Genomic DNA, 12,356 nt, shown 5'->3' on the forward strand with positions numbered 1-12,356 from the left:
TAATTTGACATTGCCTTATGTTTTATAATTGCACAAGGCAAACAAATCCTCTTCCCTCTTTTGATAAAAAAATGGATGCATCTGAAAGCCAACCAAGAGTATTCACTGACACAATACAGAATCCCATAAAGAGAAGACATTTGACTTTAGCTGCCAATGTTTTGAACAGATGTTACTTTTATGAATGAAACCTGTATGCTCTATACCATCTAAAACCATTATCATCTAAAAATACTATGTTATCTGTATTGCAAAAACAGGAGGTTGCACATCCATACATATAATCACTTTGAAGATTCAGGCTAAAGCATGACTAAAACATTCCAATACTAAAGTTGTAATTTTGCTCAATATTCAAATTCTGAAACAGTCAATTTAAATTTAAGTAGCTAAATGAAACTGTTGAGAAGTTAGTGGGGAAACAACAGTAGGCAACATGGTTCTGACAGCTGGCTGCTATTTCTGTGAAGAGGTGACACAGCAGGTACATCAGGTGGCAAAAGATGGCAAGGAAGTCCACGTGAACCAAAGAAACTGGTAAGTCCAATTCTGAGGTTGAACACAAGAGCTTTTAAGTATTAAGTAGAAGGGTCAGTATTCTCTCGTCACTGCACACAGTCTGGAGGGGAGAGAGGATTGAAAGCAGCAAAATCAGAGGCAAAGTGCACCCAAGATGGAAACTTGGCAGGGGACTTAAAAGGGGAAAAAAAAAAGGATAGCCTGCAGAAGGTTTCAAATAGCCTCAAGAATGTGTGTGAACCTGATAAAATTAATGAAGATATTAAGTTGCCTAATCCAGCTGATGTCTCATTAAAAGAAAATGGGCAAAGAGATGACTATATTAAAACCTAGCACTACTGTAACAAAAGGATCAAAGATGCATGTAAAAGGTGGCTGGAACTCCTAAACCTCTGACCAACCAGTCTATGCCTTGACATAATGGGAGACATTATGCTGACAGACATATTTAGAAGAATCATACATGCTGGGTCAAACTAAAGATCTCTGAAGCTCTGTATGTTGACAGCAGTCAGTAGACAATGCTTCCATATCTTCACGGATAAATTTTAAGTACCTAAACATTTTGGCTCTGCAACCCTTGTGCAGGCAAAAATCCTTGGACAAAAGTAGCCTGAGTTTTCTTTCAAGCTGCCACAACTCCTAATGAAGCAAGTGACAGCTGGGATTAGTGTGCACTTCATCTAACCTCAAGATTCAGGCAACTTTTTTCTCTGAAAATTAACCTGCTCTCATCAGACTACAATCACAACACTTTGTATTGTTTACATTACATTCACACATTGCTTTACAGCTCACAGCACCCTAAAAAAAAAAGGATAGCCTGCAGAAGGTTTCAAATAGCCTCAAGAATGTGTGTGAACCTGATAAAATTAATGAAGATATTAAGTTGCCTAATCCAGCTGATGTCTCATTAAAAGAAAATGGGCAAAGAGATGACTATATTAAAACCTAGCACTACTGTAACAAAAGGATCAAAGATGCATGTAAAAGGTGGCTGGAACTCCTAAACCTCTGACCAACCAGTCTATGCCTTGACATAATGGGAGACATTATGCTGACAGACATATTTAGAAGAATCATACATGCTGGGTCAAACTAAAGATCTCTGAAGCTCTGTATGTTGACAGCAGTCAGTAGACAATGCTTCCATATCTTCACGGATAAATTTTAAGTACCTAAACATTTTGGCTCTGCAACCCTTGTGCAGGCAAAAATCCTTGGACAAAAGTAGCCTGAGTTTTCTTTCAAGCTGCCACAACTCCTAATGAAGCAAGTGACAGCTGGGATTAGTGTGCACTTCATCTAACCTCAAGATTCAGGCAACTTTTTTCTCTGAAAATTAACCTGCTCTCATCAGACTACAATCACAACACTTTGTATTGTTTACATTACATTCACACATTGCTTTACAGCTCACAGCACCCTCTTGAAAAAATAGGCAAACAGTTCACACTTATGTACTTAAACTTTATTTCTTCATAATTACAGGCTATTGTTAGAATTTTTAAACAAAAGGGAAGTCTATAAATAGAGGCTAATCCCACCTGAACAAGATTTTTTTTTTTTTTAAAAAAAAAAAACAGTTAAAACTTCATAAAGTAATGCCATTTAGCTCACAGCAGTGGTTTGTTGGTAGTCCGAGTAAAAGTACTATAGTCAGAGTCAGTAACATGAAATGTAACATCAAATGACTCAAAACTTCAAATTCCATAAAGGAAAGCAGGAATATATATATAATATATACATATAATATCGTGTTGGTCCACTGAGTATACATTTTTAACAAAAGATAAGAAACTATGTAATCCAGTTAAGTATATGATTTGCAAGATTAGTGTACACTCATTACAAAGATGTATAGATATGACTATTTAATACTTGCAAAATTTTAAGTTACTTTTTTTGAGCAGGTGTTTATATGCTCATTTCCCAGTGCAAAAGAAAACCTATCCCAGTCAGGTTACCCATTTTTCCTGAAAAATTGAAAACTTCCCTCAAAAATTGTGCAACAGCAGCATTGATTGGTAATGGGAAGAGCTTAAATATACTGAAGCATGGCTGAGTTCTCCCCTTTTCTCCCCCAGTGCTGTGTGCTGAAACTTCAATTTCCTCAACAGAAATACCACAGGTTAAAAGTGCAAGGAAAAAAATCTCTTGATGTTTATGCTGCTGCCATCCATTTTTCTTAGAATAGGGCAAAAGATTATTTTTTCTGGATTTATTTTCATGAAACTGATTCTCCAGAATAGAGTTGTTTCAAAATGAACAATAAGTTACTTTCATTAAGTTATTTTCATTAACATTCTATCAATCCTACTCTGACTCAGTGACCATAAAGAAATAATTCAGTTTAAGGTGCAACTATCAGTTGGCGTTCAATAAATTACATACACAGAAAACAACTACGGTTAAGAAAAAAAAAATCAGACTACCTGTTTTTTCTTTCTATTCCCAATCCTATTTCAAATTGAACTTACTAAGTTGCCAGTTCAACTGCATATTTCACAGGCCGAAGTGGCTCAAATAGCAGTGGGGTTTCAAATTTGACAGTCATTGTGGCCAACAGCAAATGCACATGAATCTTCAACTTAATTGCTTTATAAAACAAAATAACAGGTCTGACTTAAAACCTATGACCATGCAAGAAAAGTATTAAAAGATTTCAGAAAGACACAAATCTTTCTTAGACTCCATGAAGACTGTTTTTTCAAATCCAAACGCAGAATCTTCAATGAATAGAAAAATCTATATGCATACACATAAAATAAAGCACTCCACAACTCTGGCGTTACTAAAATCTCTTTAGAAGGATAAAAGGTTTCAAATGACTAACTGCTTGATGGGAGACAGTCAGCCATGACAGAATAATTGCTATGTTCACTTTATGCTCAATTACCAACTGCTGACAGATTGCAGTCAAACTACAATCTCACTATCTGCATTTTAAACTGATTTGCTTACAGCTGGGAAAAGTAATTTGTTCTCCTGAAAACTTGAGATAAATTGAATGCTAAACTTAACAGTTATTCAAACAATAACCAAAAGGATTGAATTTAGCAGAAACATTCACACCACTTTCAGAAATTTAAAACCTTTCGTAGTTTCTTGTATATATGCATTTTCTGATTAACATTTAAATAGGTTACGCATTCAGTAAAAGGGACAAAACAGTTGACATAAGACAATCTTATTATAGACTTCATGCTTCTGATATTTCAGATTTACTAAGTGCAATAGCCAGTTCCAAGTCTTCTTGCTCTTGCTGTTTTAGCCTTGCCAATCTTTCTTTCTCTTCTCTTTCACTTTCCCTCTTAGCCCATTCAATCATGTCTTCCTCAGTAGAATACTGCATTTGTAAAAGACAAAATAAACCAGATTAATAATACAATGATAACTAATACTGTCCAAGTCCTTGGTTTAAGGGACAATTACAGTTTTACGAAATATTGCATATATTCTAGTCTTTAAATATTACTTGCTTTTTAATTTTATATGCTATTAAGATTAGCTTAGTCTAAGGTTTAACTCTTAAGAACTGCATTGAAGCCATCCAACTGATGTATTTTTATGAAATATGCCATGTTTCAAAATTCAGTATCACGCTTCAAAAAAGTTACGGAGCACAAATTACTCTAATTTAAATTCAGACTACTTTGGATACATACCCGTCTCTAAGAAAAATTTTGAATAAGTCATGTGAACATTTACAAAACCCATCCCTAGCCACACTGTGGGACATCCTGATTTACCCTACTTTCATTAGGGATGTTTTTTACAGGTGACACTGACTGCAAAAATTAGCTGTAGAATGACTGTTTTTAATTGTGCAGATGAAAGATACTTCTGCCAAGAAGGAGCAAAATAAGGTAACTGTACAGTTAGAAGCCTAGTAGTAATACAGGGAAAAGTCAGTGTGATACAAGAGAAAGAAGAAAAAGAAACTGAACAGATTTTTTCCATGTACATTGATGTGAACAGAATGTGAACTAAATTTCTGTGGTACAATGATTATAAGTCAGAGACAGTTAAGGGTATTATCTTAAAATACAAAAGATTATGCTAAAGTTTGTTTCTAGTCAGCATGCAGAAAAGCTAAGAGGTAGGTGAAGCCCATGTCTTCATGAATGTCCCGATGTTAAGTCTCAAAGTGTTATCATACTCCAGCTAGTTTCTGCTTTGAGATGCTTCTTTGGGAAATAAATGTAGAAAAGCCTGAGTTTTTTCCATAGTTCACTTAGTATTTTCAGTAATTGCAGCTGGAAAAGAATACTTTTTCCTTCATAAAATTAATGAACATTTTTGCTTTTCCCTCCGCATTTTACACTCTCTCCTCCAAACTGGCTTCTTGGTCCCTCTAACTAATACCAGTGATCAATAGCAGGAATTCAGAAATTATCATGCTACAAGACACATCAAACAGGTGCAAGTCAATTTTGAGAGCCTGTCAATCCTCAGTTTACTTCAATCTAGCACATAGTTTATTAGGCCTGAAAATAAAAAAGCAGTATGATCAAGATACTGTAAATGCGAATTGCATTTAACAGGTATCAAGCTTGAAAGTGAGATGATGCCTTTCAAAACTCCCATTTGCAAAAGCTCAAAAGAAAATATATATAGGCATGCACAAACCTTTAGATTTGCTTCTACTGCTTGGACACCACGACTTCTATGAAATGGATTCTGGTTATAAAGAGACACTTACTAACTTTTACTTCATTGTACATAAGTCTGGAATTTACTAGGCATTCAAAATCCACCAAATTATATTTCATTAACATACATCGTTATGAGGCTGTTAATCAGTATTTCAGTACATTGAAATTATGACCAAACAGTTTAGTGACAGCTAAATTAAAATCACACCTTTTGCTTTACTTTTAATTGGATAGTTAATGGTGTGCCTGTTATAGATACATAATTTAAATCTGCTGCATGCTCTGATAAAATGGATAATCCCTAGAACATAGATATCTAAAAAGTCCTATTTTCTAAAAGCTAGGAGGCCTCCATGAAAAAACTCATAAAAGCAATGCAATTTAAATGTTAACTACAACATTTTGCAGTATTTCGTTTCAGGAAAGCCTCAGCTGTAAACTAAATGTAAATACTGTTTTAACTGGAAATTATATCCCTTTTGTACATGGGATATGTTTTAATATTTTACATGAGACTAAAGACTTCAGTGTGAACAATTCAAAGCTGTCATACTGAAACAAATGTAAAAAGTGTTTACTCACAGTACTGAAGTTTGCAAAATTGTTGGGGTCAGCCTCTTTACTGATGCTGGTGGGAGCAAATGGATCACAGAATAGATCTGCTTCTTGTTCTTTGGGAATGTCTGGGGTGGGGAAAGGCTGAAATGGATCGCTCGGTTTAAAGGAATCTGAAGAGTCTATTTGATTGATAGGTCTTTTCCCTTAGATTAAAATGAATTTAAAATGAATTTAGGATAGCAGGTAATAACATGCCAAAAAAAAAACCACCACCCCACAAATTCAAAAGCTGCTTGGAATGCAACCTCTTCTAGTAAACTAGTGGAGTTGTAGTGATTTCAGAGGAAGGGTTGCCAATTTTAAAAAAAAAAATGAGGGTATGGTCCATAGTTTCTTAAAGGGTAATGAGGTAAAAAGGAACACATGTATGTTAATGATTCAAGAACAGAGTTATGTACTAATTAACTATTTTGGGAAGAGAATTTCTAACAGTTGTGAGCCCCTAATTCTATCAGCACAGTATTTTTTTTTTCTTCTGCTTATCAACTGTCCGTGGTCATTCCAGCAACGCTCTTTTATTATTTGCTTGGATCAAGCTAACACAATTTCATTCAGAGACCAGAAACATATTTTTAAGTCTTCAAAACACTCTCACTATGCTAACACCTAGAATTTATGTAGTTTTTAAACTATCAGAATGAAGGAGTATGATAACAAGCAATCACAGGCTTAACTACTTTGTTAATCCTTGCCTAAGTAGCTGCAGATACAACAGAATCGGGTACAAGCCCCCACTTATCTTGTTCTTTTTTCAGCTTAACCCCAGTCAGCTTTCAACACCTTTGAGGACATTAACCCAAGTACTTCCAAGAATAGTTGAGCTGAATTTCATCCCACCGTTCTCTCCATATGTTACTGCTTACAGGAAAGGTTTCATTGCAGTTTCTTGAATTCAACTAGCGGGTTCTGCAAGTGGTTCAACACTTACAATGGCCATATTTTAAAACTTGCTTCTGTTGCCATTTTAAACTGCAGAATTGAACCAAAGTGCTATTATTTTGCATATCACTTTTGCAAGTTAGTCTAAAATTCTTTCATAGACCAAGAGAGATTCTGATTTGGCAATGATTTAGAGAATACCCCCTCAGGAATATATGATTTATTGAGACACTTTGCAGATAACCTTGCCATGATAGCACTCACTCACTGATGATGTTCTATTACTGCCAAACGTGCATCTCTATTTCTTGAATAATGTGGGAGAAACAGAATCATAGAATCATTTAGGCTGGAAAAAACCTTTAAGATCAGAGTCCAACCATTAACCTAGCACTGCCAAGTCCACCACTAAACCATGTCCATAAGCACCACATCTACCCATCTTTGAAACACCTCCAGGGATTGGGACTCAACCACTTCCCTGGGCAGCCTGTTCCAATGCTTGATGACCCTTTCAGGGAAGAAATTTTTCCTTGTATCCAATCTAAACCTGTTCTGGCACAACTTGAGGCCATTTCCTCTTGTCCTATCACTTGTTACTTGGGATAAGAAACTGACCCCCACCTGGCTACAATCTCCTTTTAGGTAGTTGTAGAGAGCATGAAGGTGTCCCCCCTGAGCTTCCTTTTCTCCAGGCTAAACAATCCCAGTTCCCTCAGCTGCTCCCTCATAGGACTTGTGCTCTAGACCCTGCACCAGCTTTGTTGCCCTTCTCTGGAATAGGTTCAAATGACATCTAGGGAATTTTATTTCTATATGGGAAGGATTAATAAGAATATGAAATATACAATCTCCAAATCTGCCCCCAAAAATCATTAAATGAGGGTGTTTATCAGTATCTAGAAAGGCAGTGGATTTCAGAGGCAAGCAAACAGCCCTTCTGCACGCTTTCCAGTAACATGATGAGTTAAGAGAAAAATTTTGGGGTATTTGCTTGAAAAAGCATTGCTTTGTTTTGAATCAGACCAAGGGAGTAATTAAAAACAAATACACCTAAGTATCTACAGTTTTTATTTCCATTAGGAAAACAATTTATTGGGAACGATTATCAAGATAACTGCCGTATCATTTTTAATAGTGCAGATCAAAATAGGCTACTTTTTCTAGTCACCTAATTGATATGGAGGCTGCTCTTTCACCACTAGCAGCTTGCATTCTAAAAGCAGATCTGTACACCACATCATAGCCACTCCCATACAATGAAGTCAGAAATCCTTTTTTGTTTTAAATAAGAACCACCACAAGAGAAAATTATCAAACATTAAAATTATCATCACTTGTCATGTCCACTGTTTTCACGTTATTTACAATGAAACTGATTACTTGCAAGGCATGAGCATAAACCAGATCTCAAATCAACATTAAAATTAAACACTTGAGTTTAAACTTTAGTATTAATAATCCTACATTTACTGTGTTCCCTTTCTTTTGAGGAAAAAGATGAATACATGTTTAAGTTTCATGCTACACAGTTTACCAAAACACCTTAAGATTCATCTGTATAGTGTAATAGTGAAAAAATTATGCAGTAGTTTTTAAAGAAAATGAAACAAATGACAGAAACTTAAAAAGGAATACTAGTAATATATTTTCCAATCTATGGAAAAAAAATTGAGTGTGAGGAGTCTGTTGTAACATGGGCTTCTTGCAACCATACGAAGGTGTTATCTTTGATAATCATGACCTTTTCTGGAAAGCAGGGTGGTTTGTATTATGGGGCAGACCAGAGGACTTGGCTATCACTGAACAGAAAAGAGCACAGGAAACTTGGGTTTATTACATTGGCTAAGTTTACTACTACAGACCCATGGCAAGGCCACCTGGAAAAAGTTAATTTGAATATGTGAGAGTCATTTAACCCTATTTAATTCATTTTGCATTAACACCAGAGGTTTTGCAATGGATAAAACACACTGAATTCTCACTTTAAGCAAAATTTAATGCAAGATTCACAATGTATCACATTAGTAACCACTTAAATTTGCAGCCATGCTGTGTTCTTGCAGATACTTGTAATAATTCTACTTTTTCCGGTTTTCTAAATACTTTCTCTCTTCAAAAAACAATGATCCCAAATACCATGCAAAATTTAATCCTGAGGAAGCCACCAATGGATCAGGAACAGACTTGTTTCACATCTTGCTCAGTCATTCTAAATTCAGACACTTCACCATCCCTCATAATTATTGTCCCACAGCCAATACTGAAGCAGCTAATTACTAATATCTCAGTATCAGCTCTTACCAGGTGGTGGTGGACAGGGCCTCGTGGGGGTTCCTGTTTTAGGGGGCAACGCAGGAGGAACATCCTCATTTTTAGCTGGTGGTTCCTCGAATAAGTTTTTAGTTATGATCACATTGTTGACAGAACCTGATGTGGAAGCACTAAAGGGATCCTCATTGTTGGCCTTCAACAAAGAAAACAGCAACACACACATATTCAGTGCAATTCTACTACTACTACTATACCTTCTTTTCAATACTTAGAACTGGAAGTTTGGACTAAGACAAAAAGAAAATACTTCTTTTTGTTTTTAAACACATCATTCACATGGAGATTGAAAATAAAAAAAATAACCAGGAATGGTTAGTGTGTACAGCAATATAAAGTTGAGTGTAGCTACACATGCAAAAGTAATACACTTGCTGTTAAACTCAGCAAATTAAAAAAAAATTATATCATCACTTCAAATATACAGAAAATACTTATAAAGCCACAAAGATTACACTGCATTCTTCACAATGGAATTGCAGGACAATTTATGATAAAGACCTCTTTTTCAAGAAAGTCAGCCATTATAAATTTTTAGTAGTGGCAAAACTGTAATGAAACTGTTGTAGAGAGAGTAAGCTACATCTTGTCACTGCAGAGTTTCATGCATTTTCTATGAGTGACAGTAGCTTCATATTACCTTTGACAGCGTGCTAAAGTCAGCAAAGCCACTTTCAAAGGATTCATTTCCAAACAGAGAGGCAAAGGGGTCTGCAGCTGAATAGACACAAATCAAGCAAACAGAATGAGATTAAAAGTTAAATATGAAAGAGACTGAGAAAAAATCCCACAACAAAAAAGCAACTGTTCCATATTTTGCAGAGAGGCTAATTCAAGTGAAGTATTTTATGAGGTGGGCACTTAAAGTTATTAAGTAGCTTGTCAACTTTCGATTAAGAATAATAATTCTGAACAAGGAATAATTCAAGAGAAATACCGGTATTCTGCTTTCCTACATTAAAAAAAAAAAAAGTTAAAATCCACTGAAAGTATCAAATAACCATACTACTGGATGTTCTACTGAGATACACATACACACAGAGGGGTTTTTTTTGTGTGCCTACACCCATAAATATATATACTTATATATAAATAGGTTTTTAATATATATATACACATCTATATATATATAAGAACATGAACAAGAGCTCACTTCTGACTGTAGGCCCACTTGTAGAATAAAATATCTAAACCTCATATTATCTCAACCTAATTCAACGGTACCCTTTCATTCTCGTATGCCTCAAAATATATAAACACTCCTATTGTACTATAAAGCAAGAAGGGCACTGTCATTACCAATATTCACTTCTGCGTCTCCAGAAAATGGCATTTTTTCCCCAACAATTAAACTGAACAGGTTTACAATACTAAATCACCCGTGGATTCATGTTTTGGATTGCCACTTGTCAGTGCAACGTGGGAAAATAACAGATTAGAGTCTTCCCTAAAACACCTTTAACCCTCAGATGAGGGAGAGTCAGAGAAAAACAAAAAGGAGCAAACTTTTAACAGTAAAAATTCTTCATGAAGTGGTTATTCTACCCCACATCTCCTCTCGTAATACAAAGCTATCTTGTATGTTACTTAGAAAGTAACATGAAATATCTAAAAACAACCCTAATGGGTAGCAGTACAAACTATAATTTGCACAAATAGTCCAAACACTTAGATCAAGATATTTCACCAGTTTTAGGTAAGGCAGAGGAACATTTTTGCAGAATCAGTCCTCAGTGATACGCACTAAAGATAATGAGACAGTTTTGTTTTATAAAAATACAACCCTGCAAACTTGCACTTTATGTCACACTTTATAGGAAAATTCAGAAAATGTAGGAAACCCCTAAAATGCTCCACCACAAATTCAGTGGAAAGACTGGAAAGAAAAATAAGCAAAACCAAATAAAAATAAACCCCAAGTAGTCTGATGTTTATAGTCTACTTTTACCTAGATCATTTGATGCAGTAACAGTTGTTCCACCAGGAGCAAAAGGGTCATTCTTCTTCGATATGTCTGTCTAAAATAAAACAATTCCTTTGGAGGGAAATTTGTTTTTCAGCTTAAGAGATTACTCATTCTAAGAATACAATCACTATTTGAGTTTAGAAGTTTTAAGATAAAGTATTTTGGATGTAGCTTTAATCAGCATTAGTAAAGAGGCCTGTTAACAGAAACTCCTCAGAACAATGATTCATACTTTCAAAGGATGGAAAAAAGGCACACTGTGCAACATACTTGGTAACCACTAATACAAAGTTTAAGGATATCTAACACTCATTTTGCTCTCAGATGTCTACAATCAGGAAAATATAACTACAAGATATCAACACCACAAAGGTTCGGTAAAGCATTTAGGATGAATGCATAACTTCAGTTCAGAAATACAGATCTCAAGAATCATACGCTAATCTCACACCACAGCTCTGACCCCTTTTAAATTTTTTTCTCTTCTGTACTTCTCTCATTATCAGACAGTAATATGACCAAGAATTAGTTATATTAGAATATTAAGACTTGGCAAAGGACAGTGTGCTGATTAAGTATTGAAGACCATAGAAAACTAATTTTTTAAGGTTGGAGGTGTAGGCTGTGGCGCATAATAAGACCTTGAGATCTGCATAATGTGCACACCATGTGGAAGGACTAGAACACCATTGTTAGGTGCAGTGATTTCTCGCTATCTTGGCTGTTGTGGGTTCACCTCAGGCACACTCTATAGCCACCTGACTTCCTAATCCACATGTATCTTTAATTTTTATATATGTATACATGTATTTTGTACGCAAACAATTAGAAGCAAGGCATGAACAGAAGCAGCACTGATAAGGAAAGGACACAGGCAAAAAGATGGAGACAAAGTTATAACATGAAGAATTTCATCTTCTTAGATTAAGCATTTGTTTTCAGTCCTAAATATTACCTCATCTTCATCAAGTTCTATTGTACATCAGAGAAGGTTTTGTGCCCAACTCTACCTTATTATAGGCTCAAGACTAATCAATACCTGCTCAGTTATAATGTGAACAGCTAAAAAGTTACACTTAAGTACACCTGAAAGAGGTACATTTAGTAAGAATCTCCACATTATGAGAGGGCTTCAGTGACTTTTATTAAAAAGACCACAACAATCCCCAAAAACATACATCTATAGAGCAACTTGACGTTTCAGAGGGGAAACCTCATACTACATCAGATTTCAGATAGGATATAGAACATATGTATTGATCCTATAAGCTTTGGAGGCAAAAATCAAGTGTCTCAACCTGGTGAGATTAATCTCGGGTTTCTTCCAATGTTTAGTAAATTCCACCTGCTACCAATAGAGCTCAGTTCATTATTCTCAAATTTTC

General features: G+C 35.4%; 1 protein-coding gene across 7 annotated transcripts in view; it reads right to left on the reverse strand.

Annotated features, from left to right (window-relative positions):
- Window positions 1-1,396: 1,396 nt before the first annotated feature.
- Window positions 1,397-12,356, reverse strand: part of EPS15 (epidermal growth factor receptor pathway substrate 15) — a 70,898-nt gene continuing 59,938 nt past the window's right edge. For 2 of the 7 annotated variants that reach the window (XM_035900195.1, XM_035900197.1), the window contains 5 exons: window positions 10,954-11,023; window positions 9,646-9,722; window positions 8,979-9,141; window positions 5,760-5,938; window positions 1,397-3,868 (listed from right to left, as the gene is read on the reverse strand). In XM_035900195.1, the coding sequence (XP_035756088.1) occupies window positions 3,722-3,868; window positions 5,760-5,938; window positions 8,979-9,141; window positions 9,646-9,722; window positions 10,954-11,023 (636 nt within the window). In that variant the 3' untranslated portion in view covers window positions 1,397-3,721. Of the gene's footprint in view, window positions 3,869-5,151; window positions 5,203-5,759; window positions 5,939-8,978; window positions 9,142-9,645; window positions 9,723-10,953; window positions 11,024-12,356 lie in introns of all 7 variants that reach the window. The other 5 variants (XM_035900194.1, XM_035900193.1, XM_009644632.2 and 2 more) reach the window with 4 other exon arrangements.

The sequence above is a fragment of the Egretta garzetta genome, unplaced genomic scaffold (genome assembly GCF_000687185.1).
Source record: "Egretta garzetta isolate BGI_Z169 unplaced genomic scaffold, ASM68718v1 scaffold768, whole genome shotgun sequence".
NCBI lineage: Eukaryota > Metazoa > Chordata > Aves > Pelecaniformes > Ardeidae > Egretta > Egretta garzetta.